This window comes from Cyprinodon tularosa, unplaced genomic scaffold, assembly GCF_016077235.1.
Source record: "Cyprinodon tularosa strain WSP-4 unplaced genomic scaffold, ASM1607723v1 ctg177, whole genome shotgun sequence".
In the NCBI taxonomy this organism is placed as follows: domain Eukaryota; kingdom Metazoa; phylum Chordata; class Actinopteri; order Cyprinodontiformes; family Cyprinodontidae; genus Cyprinodon; species Cyprinodon tularosa.
In genome coordinates, this window is record NW_024038589.1 from 1,028,222 (window position 1) to 1,051,273 (window position 23,052).

At 35.0% G+C, this 23,052-nt stretch overlaps 1 protein-coding gene across 6 annotated transcripts in view; it reads right to left on the reverse strand.

Annotated features, from left to right (window-relative positions):
- The window catches only part of ano2b (anoctamin 2b), a 132,088-nt gene that overhangs the window by 99,266 nt on the left and 9,770 nt on the right, over positions 1–23,052 (reverse strand). For 3 of the 6 annotated variants that reach the window (XM_038281954.1, XM_038281960.1, XM_038281955.1), the window contains exons 3-4: positions 22,691–22,732; positions 13,252–13,647 (exon numbers count right to left, since the gene is read on the reverse strand). In XM_038281954.1, the coding sequence (XP_038137882.1) occupies positions 13,252–13,647; positions 22,691–22,732 (438 nt within the window). The remainder of the gene's footprint in view (positions 1–13,251; positions 13,648–22,690; positions 22,733–23,052) is intronic. The other 3 variants (XM_038281959.1, XM_038281958.1, XM_038281957.1) reach the window with 1 other exon arrangement.

A 23,052-nucleotide genomic window follows, 5' to 3' on the forward strand; every position in this document is an offset into this window, starting at 1 on the left:
CCTCCTTCATTGATACCATCAGTAGTTTCTGTATCGATGCATCATATGTAAGGGCAGCCAGTTTTGCAGTGATGCAGTCCTGTCTGAAATAGGCAATCCATGGTGAAAACAAAAACATTGCAAAAGATCTACTTTCCTGCGGCTGAAATGCTCCAAATCATAGCTCTCTTCATTACTTTCCGCCATCTTTGAATGATGCTTGATTGCCAAGAAAATGACGATACCCGTAATGCACTGCATAGCCCCAGATGTGCAATTCACTTATAAGTGTACGCTCTAAAAACCTATTATAAACTTCATTTAAAAAAAAGTTTCTAAGGCTTTACTTTTGAGAGGACTTCCCCTGTGATAAAGTCTTTTTTTTTAACTAAATGTAGAAAAACATGGAGTAAAAAAGACGAGATCTTAATGTTAGTATGGAAAGGTCCACACTGCAGAGTCACAAGGTATTTATGTTGGGATACTTTTCTGCTCCAGCGAGGGTCAGTTAAGGACAACCACAACAAGATCAGGGATCAGTACCTCTGTTCTGAGACGAACTGCAGATTAGTGAGCTGAGCTCTCAGCCCAGGCGTTCTCTGAGGGATCTTCACAAGTTATTTACTGTAAATCTACTGCAGAAATTCACATTGTTATATTGTGAAACACATTTCTAAATCCAGCTTTATAAAACATGAGGAAAATAAAAAAGAACTGATTAAATCTATCATGACATAAACATGGTTCAATAAAGCTATCCATATGTAGTTATTTGATCATTATAGACTTTCGCTGAATTTGTTCTTAAAATAAATGTTTAGAGAGTGATTATTATTAGGATTTTCTTTGGTGGCAATTTTGTTTTATTATTGTTGCAAGCTATGAGCACGTTTTTGTGAATAAAAATATATTTAAAAAAAATGAAATCCAGAAATTAAACTCAATCAAAAAAAGAGTAACTTTGCAGTTTTTTTTCCAGGTTATTTTATTTATATATTTCAAATTTTAAGATCTGCATTTTTCACAAATTGTGTTTAAAAATCAAAATCTCAAAAAAAAAAATTATCAGCAACAATCACATGATGCATTAGAAAGACAAATAGGGAATGACTTATTCATAGCTCTTTATAATCTGAAGATTTTAAGGCACTTTTAGAAAAAAAAAACTCCACTCATTAGAGCTGAATTGAAATGAATTGAGTTTGATTGATGCAAATCTATTTTTTATGTAATGAGCTGTTTGTGTTTAAACTACCGGTATTGCTATATTATTGTACCTTTTTTGTAATACACCTCTTTGTTGCATTGTATTTGTTGTAAAATTCTCTAAATCAACCACATTTAGACTAGGAGGTAGATATAAAAAGTAAAAACTGATGAAAGCTTGATAATGTCTCGAGTTAATCTAAATAATGTGCATTTTTGGTGTCATCAAGCCTACATACACGCTGGCTTTTTAGGAAAACTACCATCACATAAAGATGTGGAGCCACTGGGAATTTCACTGGAACTGGGTGCTTTGATCAGATGAGATCAAGGAGAGAACCCAGAGGGTATGCTATGGTAGCATACGGTGACCAGATGTCCCCGATTTCCAGAGACAGTTCCTGTTTCGGACAACCCCCAGCTAAAGCTGTCCCCAGAAATGTCCCTGATTTTACCATTTTATCAATGAAGGAGATAAAGTTGCGTGTACACTGTGCGGAAGAAAAAGCAGTTGTGAAGTTAGGAAGCTGAGGCAGAGGCATTTCTTGCAAGAAAAAGGTTCAAATTTATTTAATGTCCTCAGACTGAGAGATGGAGCTCTGACTGAGGCATTTCAGTACACACACTAGCAATACACACACTCTCCCTTGGAACTATCCCACCCCTACATAAAGAACTTTCTCACACAAGAACATTGGGAGGAAAAACAACTTGAGTCATCAAGACCATCCGCTGTTAGATGGATCTCCTCAAAACAACAGTCCTCCCGTTCATGCCATGAATGAAGCTGTGTAGCTCATTCTTATCTCTCATGACCTTCGTTTGGAGTCTGTGAGGCTAACAACAGACATACCTCAACATTTTTTACTCCACAGGGTGAACATGTTGGGTGCAGAAGAGCTTGTTAACGCAAAATGAGGAACAGAGCATTCCATTTTTAAAATACGAGGACAGAATTTTGTTGTCACAACCGTTGATGGGAGCTGATGGGAACCTGCCCTGTGTTGTTGTGAGAGTGTTAATCTATTCATTTCATGGGGGTTGGGCTGATCCGTGTCATATTTGTTTGATTAGAGAGAAAAATAGGGCTTTTGATGTGTTTTGTTATACTAAAGATGAGGACCCGGAAAGTAAGACAGACCATTGGCTGCAGCGGGCATGAGCAAATAGACTCAGGCAAAATGAAACAGAATGATTAAAAACTCCTGGTAAGGTGCTAATCTGGTACGATGGTTTTCTAGAGATCAACAAAGGTGGTTCGTCTGAAGATGTTTTAGAACTGATTGGTGACCTTTAGTATTTTTGTCCCCGATACCGATACCCGATACCTGACTGTGCAGTATTGGCCGATACCATCTGTTTGAAATTGATGCATACTACTTGGATGTAAAATAACTGCCATCATGGCTTTGTGTAGATGCTGCTACCTTTGAGAAGCAGGAAAAAGACTAAGACAAAGTGAATCCAGTAGAACTTTTTATTGCCTACCTGGAATGGGTGAAAATAGTTCAATATACTTTTGGCTCTCAAAATGGTATCGGTGCCCTATTTGTTGGTACTCGCCGATACCGATACCACCATTTTAGTGCTGGATCGGGGCCCCGCCCAATACTGTACAACACTAGTTTATGTTTTGCTGATTTATGAACATAGACGTCAGGTCCGCTTTTCTCCAACTCAGTTTGGACATATGAAAGTTCCTTAAGAAGAAAACAAGATGCAGTAACAGGAAAGCTGAAGGAGACAAGATCTGCATGATCTGAGAATGATGGAGGAAGAGATAACTACCTGTTTAATGTGACTACATAAATAATGGATAGCATTGCAAAGCATCTTCATTTGTCTATATGGCTGTAACCCAGAGTGAAGTCCTCCTAAACTGCTAAAATATTTTAGTGGATGATCAGTACTGGCAAACTAACTGTTTTTAAACTCCCCACAGACTGGACCGTACAGAGTCCCGGCTAAAATCTTAATGCACATCAGGCTCTGATTTAATTAACATCCATCTGTAAGAGGATGTTCCTCGGAGAGCATGGGTCATCGTATTAATCCTCAGGCTCTATCAACAGGTGGAGCCAACCTGTTTTTTTCAGTATCCATATTAATCTGAAGTACCTTTAAGCTTAACCATTAAGCTGAAACAATCCAGCATACAGGGACATAAACAAACACCATTACATTTGATTTTTTTTTTATTATTAACCCAGATATTGTTTTTTGTTTTATGTCATAACTGATGAGATAAAAACAATAAAAATTAACAATTAACTACTGCCTCAATGGTCTTTAAATCCCATATCAAAGAGGTTTCTAGAATTTCCTTCTTTAATCTGAGGAATATTGCAAAAATTTAAAATCTCCTGTCCAGGGGTGATGCTGAGAAACTATACCATGCATTTGTTACTTCAAGGCTGGACTATTGTCATTCTTTACTATCAGGAAGTCCACAAACTGTAGTTAAAAGCATTCAGCTGATCCAAAATGCTGCAGCCAGAGTTCTGATGAAAATTAAAAAGAGAGATCATATCGCTTCTATCCTGGCTTCTCTTCATTGGCTTCCTGTTAAATCCAGAATAGAATTTAAAATCCTCCTTCTCACATATAAAGCCTTAAATGGCCAAGCTCCATCTGATATCAGAGATATGATTGTTCCTTATGTTCCTAATAAAGAACTTTGCTTTCAATCTGCAGGTTTACTAATGGTTCCTAGAATCCCTAAAGGTAGAATGGATTGCAGATCTTTTAGGTCAAATCTTTACTTTTCAGTTTCAAAATACAATTTCATGGTTTCAACTTTTTTTTTCATTTCAGAATTTTTTTTCAGTTTCAAATTAGTCCTTTTTTACAGTTAATAAAAAAAGAGTTTTGAAAAAAAATGAGGTTTCCAAATGAGCTCCATGACTTTGCACCAGGCTAGCTAACACATTTTGAGTAACAGCAGCACTGAGGGAGTTGCTTAAGGTTAATTTATTAAGAAACTATTTGAAACAAACTCCAGTAACTATTGCTAACGACTGATCTGGATCTTAAAGTTGGTACTAGCAGAAAATGTCACAGTCTTGGTTTTGTTATGTTTATTTAGAGTATTCAGCTTTACTTTGCTTCTTGTTTTAATTATTAATTGTGCTTTATTCAATTGTATTACAAGTATATGTATTTTATACTAATATAGAGGCAGTTAACTTGACATTTACTTTTTATAAGCTATATTTCATATACCTAAAAACAGTATGGTAGGGTATACTTATACTGAAAAACATAAAAGTATAACTCTAAGAACAAGTACATTAATACTAAGACTTAAATGTCTACTGAAATACTCTTGCTTGTTATACTTTAACTTATTCATATTTCTGCCACGAAGTATTGAGACTCAAAATATCTTAATCTAAGAATACAATTAAAAAAGCATAGTTGTACTATATATATATATATACTTTAATAAACTAAAATGTGCCTTTATGTAAACTTGAAAATGTCCTTGTTTAGTCAAGAGAATAATTCAGTTAGAATATTTTCAAGTACACTACCTTAAGTGTACTTAAGTAAATGAACTTCAAATATACTACTTACTAGGCTTTCTAAAATACACAAACTTATAAATGATGTGGATTTTACAATCTTGTGAATCATCATCAAGTTTTAAAGTTTAAAATCTCTAAAATTTCTGGAAGAAAAACAATAATTTTATGTTTTTCTTCCACCTTTGGATGAAAATCCTGGTTATTCTTGCTATGTTTCTTTTTTAATAATTCACTAACCTCAAATTGAACTACATACATTCAACTAAGCCGTGTTTGATATTCTATAATCATAATTTTTTTTATTAATGAGATTTAACACTCCATGTTTAATACCCACACTGTTGTAACTCAGCTCCAAGATTAACCTTAATCCTTTGGTACTATAATGGTTATTAAAACACATCTAATCCTGCCACGGGCTAAGCAGACAGCAGTTAATGCTTTTTTTGATGTAAGTATATTTACAGGAGGTTTGTTTGTCATTTTCCACCTATTATATTATAATAGGCCGGGATTCGGTAGATTAATGCAACATTAAAGCGTCCTCCGTATCTATTGGCACCCAGGATAAAGGTGCTTAAAAAGCCTTTTATTGCAAAATTAAAATGTTCAGATGCTAAAAACTTAATTAAAAAAATTTAAGGCAGTGGGAGGATTATTTTTCTTTTCTTTTTTTTTTATTTTGAGGAAAAACAAATGCTTTAAAAATTACAGGAATTTAAATGAACAGATCATAGGGAGCCATGTCGGAGTGATGCACAAGTATTATTTTACTAATTTCGGGGGGTTTTTCCACAGGGAAAGTATGATGCAGAATGTTGTTTTTTATTCCTGTTCTTTTAAGAGTAGTGGGGTTTTTTTCTCAAGCTATGACTTTCTAATGTGCTGGATAACCTGACAGACACGCATTAGAATAATGGGTGGCATACCCCCTAGAGGGGGCCCAGTGCGATTACAGGGAACCATAGTAGAAATTTATTTGAAAAAAACAACCAATTTTTGAGGCATTCAAATGAAATAAATATCTGTCACAAATTAAAGTAAACCGTTAAAATGTAAATAATTACCCTTTCAAAGTGGCAATTTAATGAGCAAAAGAAAATTTGGTTGGGGGGGACCACCCACCGTGTTAGTACAGTTCCTTAAACAGGTGGGAAATAAAGATGGCCGCCACTTTTATGGCGTTACAGAAGGTGGACTTATTCAAAATGTAGGGAAAGAAAACTGTGTTTTGTTTTGTTTTTTGTTTTCTTAAAGTAAATGTTATTTGCTATATGTTTTTCATTTATAGACCTAAAATTGGAATGAATTTTAGTTTGCACAGATATGAACATTTATAAGGATCATAACAGACACATTTTGAGATCATAACAAGGTATTTCTGTTCTGAAAAACAGGTTCCCTTGCGTGCGATCAATATAAAGAAAAGCTTCTCTCTGGTTCATTGTACTAGAAAAATGGCGTCTTGGTGGGAGGGAGATGTCATGTGGGATTTTTGAAGACTAGATGAGAACCAAAGTTTACCTTTCCATCAGACACAATGAGTATGGCAAAACTCAAGGTAAAAAAAAAAATCTCAAAAGCTAACTTTTAGCAAGCTGCAGCCTCTTTGGGTCACTATAGCAACCATTAATTATTGGTAGGAACAAGCCTTTTCTATCCTGTCCTCACCATGTACGGAGTTAATTTTTTTCCATAATTTTTGCAAACAAAAAACAGGTTTTGACAAAACCCATTTTGTATATTAAACCTTGAAAAATATATAATCCAGAACCAAAACTTTGAACAGAACAATGTTTTAGTCAAAATAATTTTGCGGGATAATCTTTGATTTTTTTTCACAGATTTTTTTTTTTCTTTTTTACATTTTATTGTATATGCATTTTATATTCTTTTTTTTCTTGCTGTCAGATAAAGTTTTAAAATTTCATTCTTTTCAATTTGCGTGTTTCTTTTGTGTTTTTTGTCTACCTTAAACACTCTTCACTTCTGCGGTTGGGCTTTCCTCTGGAGTAAGGAGAAAGGACACGTTTCTATTGGTCTACTGTGACGTTAGCGACAACATTGTGATTGGTCAAGAGTGAGTGTTTGTACTAGACTTGAAGCAAGAAGAAGCTGATCAGTAAACTGCAATTTGAAAAGAATATTATTCGTAAAACTTAATCGGAAATACACAAATTTGAAAAAAATTAAGTTATATGAAATCTGTAAAAGTGAATAACACTTGAAAAAGTTAGATTTCAACAAAAAAAAATGAAAAAAAATTTTTTTTAAATCAAAATATGAGAAAACAGCAAAGTTACTCTTAAAACCCCTTTTCTTTATTTTTTTTATTAAAATGTAAAAGTTTAAATTCTGGATTGCATTTTGGGTTTTTTTAACATCCATTTACACAATGTGTTTTTGCAACAATAATGAACCAAAATCCACTCCATAGACCCTAGAAATGTTAAGCTTCCCTAACTCAAATGTGATGATTGAACTGCTTTGACAAAATGGAATTCAAGAGAAAATGCATATCAAGAATGCTTAGACACATCATGCAAAGGTTTTGCTGAGGTGCTGCTAAAAAAATTTATTTCCATCATGTATTGAACACAGGGTCCAACAAAACAGGACAAAAATCCACAGGCAAAGAACCTCATACTCGATGCCAAACGTTATAGAGGTTGTTTAAAGCCGTGGGCTTCTTCTAAACACCTTGGGGATCTTGTCAGAGAACATTTTGCCCTCAACTAGTAAAATGAAAATAGCTCCTTAATGGCTCTTTCAGCAGGATAATTACCTGTAACAAATGGCCAAACCAACAGAGAAAGGTTTCACCTGACACTAAATAGACCTTCTTCCTTGGTAATTTCAGTCCTGAGAGCTAAATCCTGTGGAAAACCTGCTTGCTAAACTAGGGCTCATACCTCTAAAAGAATTAGTGAGATTATGCCAAAAGGAACAGTCAAATTTGTTCTGTTTTTTATGCTCCAAAGCTCTAAAATGTTTTTAAGCAGAATAAATAGCATGTTCAGAGTATGAGCAGTATGAACATGGGACCCACTAATTCTGTAACACCACCTTCTGAGCCTGCAAATGAAGAGAATATTAGAGTGAAACTGTTCCTTTAGTACGAAGGGAAGATTTAATCTTAACTTCAATCCATGAGATGAGATATGGAGCTATTAGTCAATCCGCTTACCTTCACTGGCTATGGTTCCACAGCAGGTTACAGTCTGATTAATAATAGTTTGCAGAGCGTGCACACTGTCAACTGGCTGCAGGCCAGCTCAGACAAACTAGACATTCAGACACCTATATCTGTTTCACATTATAGGTATAAAAAAATAAAAGCTATTGCTAAGGGATTTACACTTCATTTGTGAAAATGACTCAGTTATGCATTACTGCTGACACACGGAGGTGGTCCATGTAGAACCGCGTTTGTTCCAGTTACTGTCTGTTCTGCAACAGATGCAACCAACGACGATGGGTGAAAAGCAGGATTTTTGGTCCAGCTACAAAAAGTGACGGCAAAGAAGGCGATCTCGTTCAAATAAGATTACCCGTTTCAGGGCTGAGGGAGTTAATCGATATTGATGGTGGTGAACAACAGCTGTGTTGGCTTCAGGGACTGGAATTACGATCTGGCCCATATAATCACTGTCAGTTCAGATTCCAGCGCTGAGAAAGGAATTACCCTTGTGTGGAAAATTTCAGGACACAAAACCAAAGCTTGTGGATTTCTGTTAAATATTAGGATGTCTGGGTATTCAATATGAATGCAAACATAATTAAATTTTAGCCAACAGTTCTAAAAAAAAAAAAAAAATTCATTTTAAAAGCATTTCACAAAATATAATTGTGAAAAAGTTCCGTCTCACCTTTATTCTTACTGGATGTTTCTTCATATCAAAAGGAAAATTTTCCTCTCCACTGTCGCTACAAGCATGCTTAGTGTGAGGGCTGCATTCGAGTCAATAAATCGATGCAATAAAATGGTTATCTGAATCACTTTGACTGTATGATCTGGTGAACAATAAAGTGCCTTGACATGACATGTGTTGTGTATTGGCCCTATAGAAATAAACTGAATTGAATTGAACTTTGCCTCCTTGAGAATATGGAGTGAATTTTGTTTTATTATTTTCTTAAGCAAAGAACATAAAATGGAAATTTGAAAAAAACTGCAATCCAGGATAAGAAGGGTAGGAAAGTACTTTTTGTATTTATTTATTGTATCGCTTAATTTCTCTTTTTTATTCTTATTATTAAAACTTTATTATTCTTTTTTAATGGTTTTTATAGTTTCAAATTGCATGTTTTCACTTTTCTCTTTTTCCGACCCAGTTTATCAAACTGAATTCTTTTCTAATTGCATTTCACACATTACATTCTATTTACTTCAATGCCGATACTTAAACCCTCCAACCAACCAATGAAAATATTGTTGCTAACATTCATGCAGATCACTAGAAACGCTTCTTTGTTAGCTCCTCGTTTAAGAGGATATCCGCACCCAGAAGGGAAGAGAAAGTGATCTTGAAAACACAGTTTGAGAACAACGCAAAACTCAATCTAAAAAAGGAAGTTGTTAAAAAAATAAAATAAAACACTTTTTAAATATTTAATTTTGAAAATAAACATGAAAAAAATAGAAAAAAATAAGTTGATTAGAAAACAAACAATTCAGAACCTTTTTTTGATCAAGAATTCTTTAGAAGTTTAATTTCTTAATTTAATATTTTTTAATCAAACTTTTCTTTGCTTGCAGGCTGCATAGTGGGTAGCACTGCATGCTTGCAGCAGGAAGGTTCTGGGTTCGATTCCCGGCTCATTGTATTTCTGCATGGAGTTTGCATGTTCTCCCTAAGCATGCATGGGTTCTCTCCGGGTACTCCGGCTTCCTCCAATAGTCCAAAACCACGACTGTTAGATAAATTGGTTTCTCTAAATTCTCCTTAGGTGTGAGTGTGTGTGTGAATGGTTGTTTGTCCTGTTTGTCTCTGTGTTGCCCAGTGATGGATTGGTGACCTGTCCAGGGTGTACGTCACCTCTCGCCCGTAGACCAGTGAAGAACACAGAGGTGTTGATTTATACCCCTTTGAACTATGGCCTGGTGTCTAATGTATCAGACATCCTTCCAGAGATCATGAAAAAACGCCCGACCTTGGAGAAACTCATCATACAAGCTGAAGCCTTGGGCGACGCAGCCCTGAGAAAATCAGAAATACTGAAAGAGGATTACATTCGTCTGCTTAATTTAGTTGATGGTCTTAATCTCAAGGTGTTTCTCAGCGGCCCTCACGTGCCCATTAATTGTGGAGATGAAATGTTTTCCAGAGTTCTGATGTTAAACAAATGGCTGGATGCAACATGCAAACAAACAACTGTAACGTTCATAGACAATTTTAACATCTTTTGGGAGAGGAGACATTTGTTCAACAGAGATGGTTTCTCTTTAAATAGGTCAGGAGCGAAACGGCTGATATCAAACATTTTCTATTCTGTGAACCATGCACCATTAGCTTTGTTCCAAAACAAAGTACAACCAGTGCCTAAACAAACGATAAGCCCAGTAAACAAGTTAACAAGAACATTAATAATACTCGCGCTTTATTTGCCACAGTCGACAAGCTAACAAATCCTCCTGTGTCCGTGGCTCCTGAACTCCACTCCACCCGGGCCTGCAATGAATTTGCTAATTTCTTTACTGAGAAAATCCTAAAGATCAGAGGATCAGTTTATACATCCATATCAAGTTCAGTACCAACGTTGTCTCCAACTGGAATTGATCTTGGCCAAATGTCCCAATTCAGCCAAATAAACTATAAAAGCTTAGAGGAAATCATTCAGCAGCTAAGTTCCTCCTCCTGCTGCCTTGATGTTCTACCCACAGCTTTCTTTAAGAAAGTTTTACCTGTCATAGCATCTGATTTGACACAGATAATAAACACGTCCCTTCTGTCAGGTGTTTTCCCCGCAGTCCCTAAAAACAGCAAATATCAAACCACTGCTGAAAAAGAACAGTTTAGACAAACTACTACTCCAGAACTACAGGCCCATATCAAACCTCCCCTTTATCAGTAAGATTATTGAAAAAGCAGTGTTTCAACAGTTAAACACTTTCTTAGATATGACCAGCCGCTTTGACGTGTTCCAGTCAGGTTTCCGTGCTCACCACAGTACAGAGACTGCCCTTATCAAGGTGTTTAATGACATCCGTATAAATACAGACTGCGGAAGAACCACAGTGCTGGTACTATTGGACCTCAGTGCAGCATTCGATACTGTCGATCACTCCATCCTGTTAGAGCGCCTGGAAAACTGGGTCGGCCTCTCTGGTACAGCTCTCAACTGGTTTAAATCATACCTAAAGGACAGGGACTTTTTTGTGTCAGTAGGCAACTTTACATCAGAGATGACAAAAATCACATGTGGGGTTCCCCAAGGGTCCATTCTGGGTCCCCTCCTATTCAATATCTACATGCTCCCTCTTGCTCAGTTAATAAAAAACAACAACATCAGCTACCATAACTATGCAGACGACACACAGCTTTACATCGCCATGTCACCAGGTGACTTTGAACCAATTCAAGCACTGAGGAAATGCTTAGAAGAAATCAATGCCTGGATGTGCCATAATTTTCTTCAACTGAATAAAAACAAAACTGAAGTAATAATCTTTGGACCAATAGAGGAGAGATCTAAAGTTAGCACACAGCTTCAGTCGCTTCAGCTAGTAACCACTGATCAGGCCCGAAGTCTAGGTGTAGTGCTGGATTCAGACTTGAACCTCCAAAAGCATTTAAAGACAATTACAAGGTCGGCTTTCTATCACCTGAAGAACATTTCCAGGATTAAAGGACTAATGTCTCAGCATGATCTGGAAAAACTAATCCATGCGTTTATTTTTAGTCGAATTGATTACTGCAACGGTGTTTTCACAGGTCTGCCTAAAAAGTGGATCAGACAGCTGCAGCTGATCCAGAACGCTGCTGCCCGTGTCCTCACTAAGACTAAGAAAGTAGAGCACATCACCCCAGTTCTAAAGTCCTTACACTGGCTCCCTGTATCTCAGACAATAGACTTTAAAATACTTCTGTTAGTCTATAAATCTCTGAATGGCTTAGCACCTAAATACATCACAGACTTGCTATCAGTTTATCAATCCTCCAGACCACTCAGGTCTTCTGGCTCCAGCCTGCTCTGCATACCTAGAACCAGAACTAAACATGGAGAAGCAGCATTTAGTTCCTATGCTCCACTTATCTGGAACAAACTTCCAGAAAACTGTAAAAGTGCGGAAAGCCTGAGTTCCTTTAAATCAAGACTAAAAACACATTTGTTTAGGATTGCCTTCGACTGTTCCAGTTAAACAATTCAACAAAAACATGTTTTCTTTAATCCAACTGTTTTTAATATTCTTTTTTGTTTCTGCATTTTTTATTTTATTTTATTTGTTTTTTATTTTTTCCTACTTGCTTTGATTCAATGTTTTATCTTCCTGTATTTTAATCATGTAAAGCACTTTGCATTGTCTTTGTACTGAATTGTGCTATACAAATAAATTTGCCTTGCCTTGCCTTGCCTTGAAGATAGGCACCAGCTGCCCCCCCCCCCCCCCCCCCCCTTCTTGGAAAAGGCGTGAAAAAGCTTTATTCTGTGAATTTCTGATAACTTCGGTCTAATTAGGCAAATTGAAAATGATCTGGTCAAGAAGGCTATTTATTGAAATAATTGTCAACTAATTTAGTAATCGCTTAATTGTTAACTGGAGTATAGAGCAGTAATTATACTAAAATTAATTAAGTACATTAAGTATTATCATACTAAAAATAAAGTTTGGATCTGTCAATCTATCCAGAACTCCTCAAGAGGAAAAATTTTTGTTTCACCTGCTTTAATTTCATAAAAAATGTTAATCAATTAATTGGAAAAATAATCAACAGATTAATCGATTTGCAAAAAAATTGTTAGTTGCAGCCCTAATCAACACAACAATAATAAAGAAAGTAAGAATTTGTCTTCCAGTACAGGGGTCTTCAATGTTTTCCAGGCCAAGGACCCCCAAATTGATGGCAAGATGGAGCGGGGACCCCCTAATTATATATATTCTATGAAATTGTGTTATATCAAACTGGTCCTATAGTAACCCTATTATATATGGAATAATGTAATGAAAGTAATTTCTCCCTGGGATTGTTAAAGTATTTCTGATTCTGATTCCTGGTTGATGGGACAGGTGTTGTGAATGAAATGGTGCCCAGCTTGATAGAACTCCTGTGTGTCGCTGAATGTGTGCTTTGATGACTGAAAGACATCTTCTGCCTCCATTTATCTGTTTACTACAGTGTGTTGAATTCATGTCAATGTGCATTTAAAGACATTTCAATTAGTATTAAAAAAAAATGCAGGGGGAACATTAAAAAAAATCTAGTCAACCAAAACTTTTGCGACCCCCATGCAGTACCTCCGTGGACCCCTAGGGGTTGTGTATCCCCTTTTTGAAGACCTCCGTTCTAGAACTTCAAAAGTACAATAGGGACCTTACCAGGACACCCACCTCTCTGTCTCGTTCTACTTCCAGACCCGCCTCCAGCAGATTGGCTTCAAACTCTTGTCTGATCAGTTGCATCTCATGATCAGCGGCCTCCATCGCCCCGCTCCCTCTCGCCATTCCCAGCTCCATAAACACCTCCCCGACGCTTGCGTCCTCCCTCCGAAGGCCACCTCCTCCTCCAGCCAAGGCCTCAGAACTCGACGGCGGAGGGAAATTGCCGTTCGATACTATGGATAGCTCGTCCTGTGACACCGATGCAGTGGTGGGAGATCGTAGGGAGCCATGTCGCCGGTGATGAAAAACCAGAACATAGTCCACTTTCCGCTGCCCGTCGCTGAAGTATAGGCCTTCGCCGCTGGCTTGGGGGCTTGAAGGAGGTCCTACATCCTGTGAAAATAATCATCAGGGTGTCAATGAAACCTGTAACAACACTAACCTATAATAATAATAAAAGAATTTCAGAATATGGTCCAATATGGTCCAAAATAGGAAAACAAACCTTTATGCTTCAGGGGAGTTATGTAATAACTGAACAAACTTAAACATTTGATGCTGTGTCAGCACAGGCAGACACAAGTGGCTTTTGGCAGCTCCTCAAAAACAATAAAGTGAGAACCTTCAGCAGCAGAGTGGGCAGTTAGCTCACCTTTGGCTCTTTTAGTCTTTATTTAGACAGGGGGAAGTATAGCGGGAGACTAAACATGGAAGCAGCAAGAGGTAAAGCTTTACAAACACCATCCTGATGTAAGGATTTTAACTCAGTACTACAGAAGGACTAAAGTGTAGAGTATCTATGCTGGTTTGATTGATTACAGAAGGAAAAGGTGGGAAAACTGCAATTGACAAACATGACAAAGTATACAAGAAGCAGTTTAGTCATTCAACCCCTCTAAATGAAAAAACATTCATTGTTATTAATTAAGCCACCAAAGTTATTAAATCAACTTGTTTTTAAAGGTGTGGCTGCTTTCTTTAAAACATTTCTTTCATCCTGTGGTGGGTTTGGGATTATCAAGCTTTCTGTTTTCATTTGACATTAAAATATAAATGGATGATACAGATGTTTTTTCTATGTGTGGCATCCTGTTAAGACACTATGGACAACCATTATCTTCCCTGCACTGATAACTGGCTTAGTTTCCTTATTTTGTAAAAGTCTACATTACTTTGGCTCAATTAACCTTCAGAATGGTTAAAGCTGCTCATCCTTTTAGCTACATAACATTTACAATAGATGATTATGTGCATAGCAATGAACACCTACTCCAAAACACTGATGTAGCTTTAGGTGTTTGCAGAAATACAGTAAATGGAAGGCAGCAACTGTGACTCTGATTTGTGAAACTAAAGAGTTATTTCCGTCACTGATCTCTGTTTAAGGTGTTTGGTGACCCTTAGGTTTTCAGATTAGCCTTAACAAGGCTTAAAACTGTAACTTTCCAAATGGTATTTCATCCTGGCAGACAATAATAATTCATCTTTTAAAGAAAATTCCCACAAGCCCCAAGAAATTGCTTTTAAAATATAATGACTTTTTCAAACAATGGCTGAAATACATAACTTTGTGTTATCTGCGTGCAATGATGAATAAAAAACACAAGTCAGCATGCCAAATGGTTAAAGTGATAGATAATTTGAAAAATATTAACTCAACTCAGCATGCCAAATGCTTCAAGTGATTGACAATTTGATAAATATTAACTCAACTCAGCATGCCAAATGCTTCAAGTGATTGACAATTTGATAAATATTAACTCAACTCAGCATGCCAAATGCTTCAAGTGATTGACAATTTGATAAATATTAACTCAACTCAGTATGCCAAATGCTTAAAATGATTGACAATTTGATAAATATTAACTCAACTCAGCATGCCAAATGCTTCAAGTGATTGATAATTTGATAAATATTAACTCAACTCAGCATGCCAAATGCTTAAAATATCGACAACTTGATAAATATTAACTCAACTCAGCATGCCAAATGCTTCAAGTGATTGATAATTTGATAAATATTAACTCAACTCAGCATGCCAAATGCTTAAAATGATTAACAATTTGATAAATATTAACTCAACTCAGCATGCCAAATGCTTAAAATGATTAACAATTTGATAAATATTAACTCAACTCAGCATGCCAAATGCTTAAAGTGATTAACAATTTGATAAATATTAACTCAACTCAGCATGCCAAATGCTTCAAGTGATTGACAATTTGATAAATATTAACTCAACTCAGCATGCCAAATGCTTAAAATTATTAACAATTTGATAAATATTAACTCAACTCAGCATGCCAAATGCTTAAAATGATTAACAATTTGATAAATATTAACTCAACTCAGCATGCCAAATGCTTCAAGTGATTGACAATTTGATAAATATTAACTCAACTCAGCATGCCAAATGCTTAAAATTATTGACAATTTGATAAATATTAACTCAACTCAGCATGCCAAATGCTTAAAGTGATTAACAATTTGATAAATATTAACTCAACTCAGCATGCCAAATGCTTCAAGTGATTGACAATTTGATAAATATTAACTCAACTCAGCATGCCAAATGCTTAAAATGATTAACAATTTGAGAAATATTAACTCAACTCAGCATGCCAAATGCTTCAAGTGATTAACAATTTGAGAAATATTAACTCAACTCAGCATGCCAAATGCTTAAAATGATTAACAATTTGAGAAATATTAACTCAACTCAGCATGCCAAATGCTTAAAATGATTGACAATTTGATAAATATTAACTCAACTCAGCATGCCAAATGCTTCAAGTGATTGATAATTTGATAAATATTAACTCAACTCAGCATGCCAAATGCTTAAAATATCGACAACTTGATAGATATTAACTCAACTCAGCATGCCAAATGCTTCAAGTGATTGACAATTTGATAAATATTAACTCAACTCAGCATGCCAAATGCTTCAAGTGATTGACAATTTGATAAATATTAACTCAACTCAGCATGCCAAATGCTTCAAGTGATTGACAATTTGATAAATATTAACTCAACTCAGCATGCCAAATGCTTAAAATGATTAACAATTTGATAAATATTAACTCAACTCAGCATGCCAAATGCTTCAAGTGATTGACAATTTGATAAATATTAACTCAACTCAGTATGCCAAATGCTTAAAATGATTGACAATTTGATAAATATTAACTCAACTCAGCATGCCAAATGCTTAAAATGATTAACAATTTGAGAAATATTAACTCAACTCAGCATGCCAAATGCTTCAAGTGATTAACAATTTGAGAAATATTAACTCAACTCAGCATGCCAAATGCTTAAAATGATTAACAATTTGAGAAATATTAACTCAACTCAGCATGCCAAATGCTTAAAATGATTGACAATTTGATAAATATTAACTCAACTCAGCATGCCAAATGCTTCAAGTGATTGATAATTTGATAAATATTAACTCAACTCAGCATGCCAAATGCTTAAAATATCGACAACTTGATAGATATTAACTCAACTCAGCATGCCAAATGCTTCAAGTGATTGACAATTTGATAAATATTAACTCAACTCAGCATGCCAAATGCTTCAAGTGATTGACAATTTGATAAATATTAACTCAACTCAGCATGCCAAATGCTTCAAGTGATTGACAATTTGATAAATATTAACTCAACTCAGCATGCCAAATGCTTAAAATGATTAACAATTTGATAAATATTAACTCAACTCAGCATGCCAAATGCTTCAAGTGATTGACAATTTGATAAATATTAACTCAACTCAGTATGCCAAATGCTTAAAATGATTGACAATTTGATAAATATTAACTCAACTCAGCATGCCAAATGCTTAAAATGATTAACAATTTGAGAAATATTAACTCAACTCAGCATGCCAAATGCTTCAAGTGATTGATAATTTGATAAATATTAACTCAACTCAGCATGCCAAATGCTTAAAATATCGACAACTTGATAGATATTAACTCAACTCAGCATGCCAAATGCTTCAAGTGATTGATAATTTGATAAATATTAACTCAACTCAGCATGCCAAATGCTTAAAATGATTAACAATTTGATAAATATTAACTCAACTCAGCATGCCAAATGCTTAAAATTATTAACAATTTGATAAATATTAACTCAACTCAGCATGCCAAATGCTTAAAGTGATTAACAATTTGATAAATATTAACTCAACTCAGCATGCCAAATGCTTCAAGTGATTGACAATTTAATAAATATTAACTCAACTCAGCATGCCAAATGCTTAAAGTGATTAACAATTTGATAAATATTAACTCAACTCAGCATGCCAAATGCTTCAAGTGATTGACAATTTGATAAATATTAACTCAACTCAGCATGCCAAATGCTTAAAATGATTAACAATTTGAGAAATATTAACTCAACTCAGCATGCCAAATGCTTAAAGTGATTAACAATTTGATAAATATTAACTCAGCATGCCAAATGCTTCAAGTGATTGACAATTTGATAAATATTAACTCAACTCAGCATGCCAAATGCTTCAAGTGATTGACAATTTGATAAATATTAACTCAACTCAGCATGCCAAATGCTTCAAGTGATTGACAATTTGATAAATATTAACTCAACTCAGCATGCCAAATGCTTCAAGTGATTGACAATTTGATAAATATTAACTCAACTCAGCATGCCAAATGCTTCAAGTGATTGATAATTTGATAAATATTAACTCAACTCAGCATGCCAAATGCTTAAAATATCGACAACTTGATAAATATTAACTCAACTCAGCATGCCAAATGCTTCAAGTGATTGATAATTTGATAAATATTAACTCAACTCAGCATGCCAAATGCTTAAAATGATTAACAATTTGATAAATATTAACTCAACTCAGCATGCCAAATGCTTAAAATGATTAACAATTTGATAAATATTAACTCAACTCAGCATGCCAAATGCTTCAAGTGATTGACAATTTGATAAATATTAACTCAACTCAGCATGCCAAATGCTTAAAATGATTAACAATTTGATAAATATTAACTCAACTCAGCATGCCAAATGCTTAAAATATCGACAACTTGATAAATATTAACTCAGTTCGACTTGCCAAACATTTAAATTGATTGTACCTTAAAAAATATTAACTCAACTCGGCATGCCAAATGCTTAAATGATTGACACCTCAATAAGGTTCATATGTTATCTGAGTAGTAATGGTGATTAGTATCTGACCACCTGGAGGTACTAATAAACTGTATATACTGAAGGGCAAATACCTAAAGTGAGCCATGCTTTGATATATTTTAACTCAACTTGACATGGCAAGTGCTTAGTGATTAACAACTTGAGAAATATTAACTCAATTTGGCATGCTAAGTGCTTAAAGTTATTGCTACCTTGAAAAATATTAACTCAACTCGGCATGCTAAATGCTTAAAGTGATCAACACCTCAACAAACTTGATATTGTCATCTGCGTAATGGAGATTATTATCTGCCCACCTGGAAGTACTCATAAACTGTTATGTTGAGGGGCAATAAAGCTGAGCTCAAGATGTTGGGGCCGGCCTTAAGTATAGAAAAAGAGAAATAATATATGTTTTTTTCTCTTTCCTGATATACCAATTTGCACTTTCAATTAAAATAAGTGGCACATTTAATATGTATAATGAAGGGTCGTCATGAACATCCAACAAAATTCTTAAATTTCTTAATATGCATTTCACCTAAAAAGTTGACATAACATAACAAATCTTCCTAAACATATGAAACAGTATGTAAGGTATTAGAATAACAAATTGCTAAATTAAACGGATTCATGTTAACAGATGGAGTCCAAGGTCGCCTGCTACGAGTACTACTAGGCCATCATGAAAGAACATTTTCAAAATGGTGGTGGGGGAGTGGCGGCCTAGTGGTTAGGGCATAGAGCTTGGAATCCTGAGGTTCTGAGTTCGAGCCCCACTCCCACACTGCCACCCTAGGTCTCTGAGCAAAGTTCCCACACTGTTCTTCAGGCATTGCACAACGGCAGGCCATGGCCATTGAGATTGGTTAAATGTTGAGAGTTCATTTCATTGCTCTTTACCTCTGACAGTGTAATGACAATAAAAAAATATTGTATTATTAATAAAAAATCTATCAAGTCGGAAATATTCAACTTAAAAGGCTTTATATATTTTAAATATAACATTTCCTCATATTAATCAGCTATTGCCACTGAGCCAGAAACTGCCTTCTCTGCAGGACACATGCTCCCCTCTTAATTGAGCTCCTGGAACTTTCCCAAAGGACCTATGTTTGTTTAACGTCTTTTTTTTCTTTCTTCTTTTTGGAAATATGGAAAGTAGAGTTCTGAGAATAGTCTCATTTGGGCTGATCTAGCTGTTACCAAGAAAGCTTATGATGCAGAGATGTTTGTCCTTGCCAAAGCTTAAGGAGCCCTCTAGGGGGGTGGGAAGTCTCTAAAGGTTGGGTAAATTCCTATTAGGATTCTAAGCAGGACTTTGTTTTATTATGTCTTATGTTGAAGTAGCAAATAATCCATAGTAAACATGGAATTGGTCACTAGTATTATCATTTATATTAACATGAATAATATAAGGTAACAAAAATTATGTCCACTTTTTTAATAGAAAATCAATAACTGATTTATCCTAAATTTAAGCACTGAGGTTTAAAGATGGTTATTTCTATTTCATTCATCAGATTTGTTTTAGGTTGTAACAACATTTTTGCTGCTGCAGAGTGGACACTCTGCTATGATGCGTCCAGTTCTTCTGAAAATAGTTAAAAAGGAGGAAACATACAGTAGGGTGGATGTTTGTGTTTTTCGACATATTTTAAGGAGTGACAGGTATCTCAAATTATACGACGGAGAATTAGGGCCAGGCTAGAGATTTTTTTTCTTCTATTTCGACGTAAAATTACAAGAAAAAATTCGTAAAATTACAAGCATAAAGTCGTAAAATTACGAAAATAAAGTCATAATATTAAGAAAATAAAGTCCTAAAATTAAGAGAAACAAGTTACATTTTATGACAACTCTTGTTGTTGTATGATGACTTCATTCTCGTAATATTACAACTTTAGTCTCGTAATATTACGACTTTATTCTCGTAATGTTACGACTTTATTCTCGTAATATTACAACTCTATTCTCCTAATGTTACGACTTTATTCTCGTAATGTTATGACTTTATTCTCTTAATATTACAACTCTATTCTCCTAATGTCACGACTTTATTCTCGTAATGTTATGACTTTATTCTCGTAATATTACAACTCTATTCTCGTAATGTTACGAATTAATTCTCGTAATATTATAATTTTATTTTCGTAAAGTTACGACTATTCTCAAAATAAAATTTAAAAAATCCCTAGCCTGGCTCTACTACTCCGTCGTACAAATTACAAAAGGTTTAATAATTAAAAAATAAAGTAATGGCGAACTACAGAGACGAAACGAGGCGCTTTGGTGATAATCGCTAAGCTAACCAGAATGCAAAAAGCTCCCATACTTTTTTCTCTTTGTTTAAACCTTCAAATACCATTGAATCCAAAGATTCAATGGTATTGACACGTGAGAATATTTACAATCTAAAGAGTAAAGAGAAAGGTTACTAAGAGCCTACAATGCTAACGATGCTAACATTGGGTAACTGTTCTATTTGCTCAATAAAGTTGTTAAATAAAGATTTGAAAAATATCAGCAACCTGGTTTGCTTGACTACGGTAGGAAAGTGAGCATTATGACTTTTCAGACCAATTTACATAGCAATTAAGCTAACCCATTAACATTCAACCTCTAATTGGCCTTCGTAGTCAGCTCTAGCATCTCTGTAGTGTTTATTCTGTTAATGTAGGCATGAAAAAATGGTTCTGAGGCTTTAACAATATTAATAATATAAATATAATTCAGCACCTATCAAGAAACGTTGTTGACTTTTATTTCTCTTCAAGAATTACTCTTTTGTTTTTTGTGTGTTTATATAATCTAGTTTTCTTCTATTTTACTAATATTTGAAATGATCTCTTCACATTCAGTGCAGGCCTTTTTACGTTTGGATCTATTTCTATTAGACATCTTTCCCTCTTGTTTTAATGTTTTCTTTCCGTCTATGTTTAGCTCCAATCCTATTAATTAAGCACCACCCTTTAGTCTTCCTACTTTCATCCTGCCTCAGCTGTTCCACCTTGTCCACTGGTTAATTCAACTACTGTTAGTGTCATTCTCCACTCTTCCCTCAGTAAAGAGGTTCCCTGGTTATCATTGCTCCCTGTTGGATTTTTTTCCATTCTGGTGTCCTTCCCATATTCGTTTTACTACTTTTTAGTTTGCTGATGCCCCATTTGCTCAGCTCAGATTAGCCTGAAAGTTCTCCTTATTTTATACAACACAATACCATAACAAACAAATAAAAAAAGTACATTATATCTAATCATTTATGAAAAAACAAACTAGATTGAAAATGTGTACTTGCTGCAGATATTCATATTTGTGTAATAACATCTCAACACCAGAAGCCAACAATTATATGGAGTGTATTTTATTCCATTACTGTTTTAATCAAAGAACAAATTTTTTAATTAAGATTTTTTCTTTTAAAGGGTATTAAAATTTTTTTTTACTTAATCGACTTTGATGTTTCCTCTGATCTACTTTTTTCTAATTTTATTTTATTCTTTTTATTAAAGATTTTATATTGTTAAATATTATTCTTCAAACTTCTCTTTTCCAGATTATATTTTACAGAGAAGATTCTCTTCACTTCCGGTGACAGTTTTCGTCCGGAGTGAAGAAGCAAGTGGTCTGAATGGATGTAAACAACATTTTATTGGTAAAGAGAGAGTTTTTGCATTGGTCTCAAAGTGAAGAGAATGCAATTTGAAAAGAATGTAATCTCTATAACTTAATCTGATAAAGAGAAATTTGAAATGATAAAATATAAATTCTCAAAAATGTAATTTAAAAATATATATATTTTTTTGTAAAACCATTACATGTTTTAAAAGTTAAAACATAATAAATTCAAATTTTTGAATAAAAAAAAATGTAAAGCTTCATTTCTGGAATGTAGATTGAAAAGATAATAACAATAATGGCACAAAGTTTACTCCATACTTTTGCATCAGAGCATCTCTCAGATTTCTTTGTTTGATTTCAATGCAGTATGTTGTGTTTTTGTTGTTTTTACTTTTTATTGCAGTTACACATAGACACCCATGCTGACATTTTAAAAGTCAGATTTTAAAGAAAGTCATGACTAACAAAAATCCATAACAGAAGACGTTCTGGATTTTTAAATACTTTTATGACTAAACATTATTTGTTTGACTCCCTGTGGTTATGAAGATGCATTTTTTTTTTTTTTTTTAAGAAGAGTAAACAAAAACAAAGAGGATTTGGGGGGGGGGGGGGGGGGGGGGGGGGTTACTTACCGGGATCTTGTCCTCACTCGGGGAGACCTGCATGCTGTTGCGCTTCAAACACACGCAGAGTAGGAAAAAGAGGTGGAAAAGCAAGAAAAAAAGATTGAAAGTTGTGGTGTTTTGCAGAAAAACGCTGCAGGGTTAGTCATCCCCACCGGTTTCCCCATCATCCCCATTAAAAAGCAAAGCTGGCTCCAGTTAGTCCTCCGTCCAACACTTCATTTCTGCTCTTTGTCAGGTACTGGGAGTCTGATCTCATGCTGCTCCTCTACCCAAATGGGTGATGTGGAGGCAGCCTGCGCACCGACGGAGCTCTGCGCTGCAAAAAAAAAAAGCCTTGCCTCAATCTGTCGAGTTACTTTCACATTTAG